Genomic DNA, 7,090 nt, shown 5'->3' on the forward strand with positions numbered 1-7,090 from the left:
CCCACCCTTCGGCTCCCTCATCCAAGTCATTAATAAAAATTACGAACAGCAGAGGATCCAGAACTGATCCCTGCGGAACTCCTCTTGTAACTGGGCTCCAGGCTGAATATTTACCATCTACCACCACTCTCTGCCTTCGACCGGTTAGCCAGTTTTCTATCCAATTGGCCAAATTTCCCTCTATCCCATGCCTCCTGACTTTCCGTATAAGCCTACCATGGGGAACCTTATCAAATGCCTTACTGAAATCCATGTACACTACATCCACTGCTCTTCCCTCATCCACATGCTTGGTCACCTCCTCAAAGCAGTCAATCAGCCTTGTAAGGCAATACCGTCCCTTCACAAATCCGTGCTGGCTGTCCCTAATCAAGCCGTGTCTTTCCAGATACTCATAAATCCTATCCCTCAGTACCCTTTCCATTACTTTACCTACCACCGAAGTAAGACTTACTGGCCTGTAATTCCCGGGGTTATCCCTATTCCCTTTTTTGATCAGGGGCACAACATTTGCCACTCTCCAGTCCCCTGGTACCACCCCCGGTGTCAGTGAAGACGAAAAGATCATTGCCAATGGTAGTGCAATTTCCTCTCTTGCTTCCCACATAATCCTAGGATATATCCCGTCAGGCCCGGGGGACTTGTCAATCCTCAAGTTGTTCAAAATGTCCAACACATCTTCCTTCCTAACATGTATCTCCTCTAGCTTACCAGTCTGTTTCACACTCTCCTCTTCAACAATACGGTTCCTCTCATTCGTAAATACTGAAGAAAAGTACTCATTCAAGACCTCTCCTATCTCTTCCGACTCAATATACAGTCTCTCACTATTATCCTTGATTGGACCTACCCTCGTTCTCGTCATGGTCTGTTTCCATGCTGTACATCTCTATGACTCTATAACAAGAATCCTGCAATGGACAACTCCCATCCAGACTTCCCAGAGCTTGTCCATCATCTACAAGGCACAAGTCAGGAGTGTGATGGACTCCTCCCCACTTTCCTGGATTGGTGCAGCTCTAGACAATACTTAAGAAGCGTGACACCATCCAGGACAAAACAGCTCACTTGATTGACATCAAATGCACAAGCATTCAGTCTCACCATTACTGATGCTCAATAGCAGCAATGGGTACTATCTACAAGATCTACAGCACCTTCCAACCCATGACCATCTATAAGATTACGGGCAGCAGATTTGTGGGAACACTACCACTCGCAGGCTCCCGTCCAAGCCACTGAACATCCTGAATTGGAAATATATTGCCATTCCTTCAGTGTTACTACCTTAAAATCCTGGAACTCCCTCCCTAAAGGCATTGAGGTATATGTACATCAGATGAACTGCAGCAGTTCAAGAGGCAATTCACTACCATCTTCTCAGGGGCAACTATGGATGGGCAATGTTGGCACAGCTCATATGCCATGCATGAAACAAGGAACCTCTTTCCGCTGGTATGATGATTTCAAACTAAAAGTCTAGATTTTATAGTCTGAAGACAATTAGGAAACAACCCAGGAGATAGGGTGAATAGTTTAATAATATAGCAGGTTCTTGTGTTCAAGAATGCATTGCCTGAAAGGTTGGTGGAGACAAACCAGTTTGCAAGGACTGTTCCCTTCGACAGTCCTTGGTTTACGCCACTCTCCCCACCAACACCCCCGCCCGAACCCCCAGGTACCTTCCCCTGCAACCAGAACAGATGCAAAACCTGCCAGCACACCACCTCCCTCACCTCCATCCAATGCCCCAAACAGCCCTTCCAGGTGAGACAGAGGTTCACCTGCCTCTCTTCCAACCTAGGTGCTCCTGATGTGGTCTTCTACATCAGGGAGACCAAACATAAACTTAGGGAATGGTTCACTGAGCATCATAACTGGGCCTGCAGGGGACGACTGGACCTCCCAGTCACTGTCCAATTCAACTTCCTTTCCCATTCCCTTTCTAACATGACCATCCTTAGCCTCCTCCATTGCCACCATGAGCCAAACCACAAATTGCAGGAACAACACCTCATCTTCCATCTATGCAGCCTACAGCGCGGAGGACTCAACATTGAGTTCTCCAATTTCAAATAACCTCCCTTCCCATCTCCTGACTACCTTCCCAGCCCCTCCCCATCCTTTCCACTGCTCCCTGCCACCACCGGATTCATTCCTCCCATTGTCCAACCAGGTCATACCCTCTACCTGTCTTCACCTATCCCCACCTCACCACCCTGCCCCCACCATCCTCTTTATTTGCAGCTCCCCCCACACCAACTCCCAGGCCTGAAGAAGGGTTACACCCAAAACATTGACTTCTGCACCTCCTGACTTGCTGTGTTCTTCCAGCCTCCTGTCTGTCTACTTTGAAAGGATGATGGAAGCTGATTCTGTTCCAAAGAGCCTGAACAGGGACCATTGGATAAATGGCCTCTTTCTATGGTTCTACTTTCAGCGATTGTACTCTTGGATTCAGTGCTGTCTTTATGTACATGACATTTCTTTAAGTAGTTTGTTTTTAATTTTGGAATCTTACCTAATGATTAGAAATCATACATTTTTCATTATTTTATCTTTCTAGTTGAAGCCTACAGTTGTGTCATAACACCTGAAATGTTAATGGGCAGGAACGGTACTTATTATTTAGCAGTCAAGCCTCTCCAACAGTCAGCTGTTCCAGAGGCCAACATAACTTTCACGATAAGTACCATCAGTACTAAATGCTTATACTGGGATGAGATGCAGCATCGATGGTCAACCCATGGATGTAAGGTAAGGTGAAGGAAACTTCAACATTATAAAATTGACAACAGTCTTGTAAATGTGTTGATCAATTCTGTCCCGAGCAACAGATTGTGACTGTCAAAAGCATGGCTTATTCCAAGTAGTTTACTATTACAGATTTCCGTGCAGCATTAATTTAGCAAAATTATATATTATCATTCTTTCTGATTGCATCTTCACAGTGTTTCAGCCACTGTCCACCAGCAGCTGTCCTACAATAAAGGAAACAAATCATTGCTGAGAATAGAAAACAAAATTGCACTGAGTGAAATAAGCTGCATTGAATCTAAATTTATAAGGTGTTGTGGAACTGACTAACTCTAGAGCAGAATTTTTTGTTTTGCAAACCTTGTCAGAGTGTCAGTATTATATCACATGAAGCACTACATTAGGTTGCAGGCAAAATGGCAAAATGCAGGCACCTGAGGATTCCTATTGTGCTTTCACTGGAGACCAAATCCAATGAGATTTAGTCTAGTCAAGCTCTGAAGTGTGAATGGTGTATTAATTTAGACACAGATGCTTATAGATAGCTTGTAGCACATGAGAAAATGAAAGTATACTCACCAAAACAAGTGTGTACTTAGCTCCCAGTAGCTCTCTGCAAAACAACCAGGAATATAGAGGAATAAAACAGGCATCTTAACAAAAGGTCAAATGCAAACATTCCTACTCAATGACTTGGTTATTCAGCTCCCACTGAATGAACAAAGTGTCAATTACATTCTACTAGATGCCATTTGACAATATAATTTTAAATTAAAAATAAAGAAACCTATCTGTCTATCTGACTGCAATTGAGAGAGCTCCGCAGCTTCATGTGGGTAGAAAAATGGTGAATTTGCAACTTTACAACTACAACATTTAACTTCTGTAAAGTTCTCCAAGCTGCTCTCCATTTTCATCCATCACAAATTATAATTCCTTCAGAATGCTGCAACCTGAATCTTCACCTCCATAGCTCCAGTGCCAAGCTAGGTGACATTAAATGGTCATCTATTCTTTCTGCATCTGTTATTCCTGGTAATCTGCTGCAATCATACATGCTGGAAACTATTTCTGAAATCGGGTTACTTGCTGCCTGGACAACAGTGTCTACTTTTGAAACCATATACCATGTCTTCCAGAAATATCCCAGGTTCTGAGTCCAAGTGCCACCAATTTGCTTGGCTTAAAATTTGGAAGCATTACAGCTGTGTTTTGGACATTTGAAGTGACTTTAGAAGTCCAAAATGGCATCTGGAGCAGCCTCGCACACCTCTGGTTTGAGTTTTACTTGATAAAATATTTGCAAAGGCGTTAGTGCATTGTGGTATTCGCAGAAAATCTTTGAGCTCCCTCAGTCCCATGCTTTCTGAATCTGTGTCTTTGTTGGGTCTCAGTTGTGAGATGAAATCCAGCGTCTGCTTCAGCCACAGTGTACTCTATTGTGTTCTGCAGCCACTCCCAGCACAGTCAACACTGTTGTTGTGCAGCGCTTGTGTCAATGATCAGACGGCATAAGTTGGTGTGTTAACTGCTTTGAAAATCTCGTGTGTAGGTCAATTGCACCTTGCAATCCCATTTTATATTTCAAAAGGCTATTGAACTGGCCCCTGCAAAATCGTTCACTGACTCTGTCACAAATCTCTTGTAACTATTCTCCTCAGGTGTGCATTTCCGTCTCCTTTATCTATAATCGTACCTTCTTCCTCCAGCTCAAAATATGCTTGAACCTTTCCAACCTTTTAATCTGTTCAGAGCTGTTTTTCTGCCCAAGAGGAGACCTAAAAATATGCTAGCCAACATTGAAATACTGCTCAGTGATGAATACTGTATTGTCCTTCATTATTTCTTGGGATTCATCACAATTTCTGTTCTGGAGAAATTCAGACATGAAACACTGTAAATTAGGACAAATTTATATTTTCATAATTAAAACAGGGTTGACCTTTTGTGGATTATTGTTGAATTTGTAATTAATTGCAAGTCTTCAGTTCACGCTCAGAAGTCTACTCCAAAAAGTTCTACATGTTTTGACTTTAGAATTTGCTTTTCTTGCAGGGAAAGAATGATTCACATTTGTTCTATCTTTATCATGTAGGTGGGTCCAAAATCAAATCTAAACAAAACCCAGTGTCTTTGCAACCATTTCAGTTTGTTTGCTACCTCTTTACTGGTCATGCCAAATACAGTGGATGTCATGGAAACTGTCAAGTTATTCTCTCAAATCAAAGACAACTCTGTAGTAGTCTCATTATTGGCTGCTGTTTTTGGAGTTTATATCATCTTAGTCATTTGGACTCGAATGAAAGATAGACAGGATTTAATGAAGGTGAGAAAACCTTTCATAAGATGCTGCAACTTTGAAATTTAATTTACTATCAGTTAGTTGAACTATTCTTTTTAAATAAAAGGTGTATTAATGCTTTTGTTGGAGTATTTTCAATTTTAAACCACATATATATCCAGATCATTTGAAAATACTATGAAGTTTCAAAATGATAGAAATGGCATGGTATGTTATAGTATTAACTTTTCTATTAAACTGGTGATGCAAATCAGCTTAATGTTAGCATATACTATATTATATGTAAACACAAGATTTACTAATCACCTCAGTGAACATAATATTGAACAGAGTGTTTATGTATTATGCAAATGGTTACATTGCAGTGTGTTGTTTAACGTCTACAAAAGCGAAAGATGCTAGGCTGTGTGTGCTGACACTGTGGAGTATGTGCAATGGACTTCAGTGAGATGTTTTCATGTCTCCTTTTGATTGTGAGTCTTGAAAAGGGTCTACGTGGACCCTGTTTTAATTAGCCAGATGTCAGCAGACACTTACTTTGCACCATAGAGTGTTACAAGATTTTCAAGCCATCAGTTACTTATATTAAGTGTTTCTTTTAAACTGCAGCACTATTTTCTGGGCGATGAACTCTGTTGGTGTTAACATTGAATCATAGAATGCATGCAGCACAAAAGGAATGCATTCAGCCTGTTGTATCTGTACTGGCTCTCTGCAGGAGCAACTCAATTTGTCCCACTCCTAGCCCTTTCCCATGGCCTGGTCACCATGTTTACATTTTTGTATGGTTATCCAATTTCCTTTTGGTAGCTGCCTTACACCCTTCGGCAGTGCAGTTCAGATCTTAACTACTTTCTGTCCAAAAAAATCATTTTTTCCTCAAATTGACTTTGGAGCCCCTGTGATTTTGAAAACTGACATCAAAACCCTTGTTTATCTTCTCTTTGAGGTGTATGATGCCAGTTTCCCCAATCTATCCACATAACTGGAGTGCCTCATGCCTGGGATCATTTGTGTAAATCTTTTCTGCACTTTCTCGGTGAAGTCTTCACATTCCTTCCTAAGACAGAGTGCTGAGAATTAGTCACAATGGGCTGAGTTTTCCCATTTTTTTGGCTACGTGTTATTTTGGGGCAGTCTCACGTAGAGTCTCCCTCATGGCTCATCGACACTTTTCTCATGCAGTCTTCTGTTGCTCGTCTTATTTATGATGGGTGTGGGCTCCATGGTGCCCTTCTTGCACAATCATGTGGTAGCAGAAATGGAAGTGCTCACTGGTGTCAGGACCTCACTCAATTCCTGCCCTTGGAACATATAAACCCCAGCTGCACATCAATTCAAACGTTGCAAGCCAGACACTGTCCTTCATACCCTACTGCTTCAGCATTTTTGTCACGAGATGTCCCAGAAAGGAATGTTAGCACCCAGCTTTGCAGAAAGAGACCTGGAGGTCATGGTGGATGGTGTGCAGGAGGAGGAGTCCATTCGCATCAGACTTTGCCAGTCTGGCATGAGATTGCAGCCCTGGGAAGAGCTATTTCATAGACAAAATGTTATGACCAGCAGAGCTGCAAGAAGATCAGTGATCTTTTCTGAAATACAAGGATAGTGCCACCATTGTCTGTCTAATACCTTATCCTCAGTCTCATCACAACTGCACCCACCTCCCTCCAAGGCTCACGATCTACCAATCTCACTATTACATGCAGTTTCTCCACTTAACAGCTCTCACTCAGCTCAACCACAAGCTACAAACATAGCCTCTTGCTGAGATAATTGTATCATCAATCGTCACAGGTGAGGTGCCGGAAGACTGGAGGTCGGCAAACGTGGTGCCACTGTTTAAGAAAGGTGGTAAGGACAAGCCAGGGAACTATAGACCAGTGAGCCTGACCTCGGTGGTGGGTAAGTTGTTGGAGGGAATCCTGAGGGACAGAATGCACATGTATTTGGAAAGTTGAAACTTTATTGCTGGAACAGCACAGCAGGTCAGGCAGCATCCAGGGAACAGGAGATTCGACGTTTCGGGCA

The 7,090-nt window shown here is 42.5% G+C and overlaps 1 protein-coding gene across 1 annotated transcript in view; it reads left to right on the plus strand.

The window, feature by feature from the left end:
- The window catches only part of LOC122558306 (polycystic kidney disease protein 1-like 2), a 134,249-nt gene that overhangs the window by 50,036 nt on the left and 77,123 nt on the right, over positions 1-7,090 (plus strand). The window contains exons 15-16 of the mRNA XM_043706723.1: positions 2,567-2,757; positions 4,853-5,083. Coding sequence (XP_043562658.1) covers positions 2,567-2,757; positions 4,853-5,083 — 422 coding nt within the window. The remainder of the gene's footprint in view (positions 1-2,566; positions 2,758-4,852; positions 5,084-7,090) is intronic.

Source organism: Chiloscyllium plagiosum, chromosome 17, assembly GCF_004010195.1.
Source record: "Chiloscyllium plagiosum isolate BGI_BamShark_2017 chromosome 17, ASM401019v2, whole genome shotgun sequence".
Classification (NCBI taxonomy): domain Eukaryota; kingdom Metazoa; phylum Chordata; class Chondrichthyes; order Orectolobiformes; family Hemiscylliidae; genus Chiloscyllium; species Chiloscyllium plagiosum.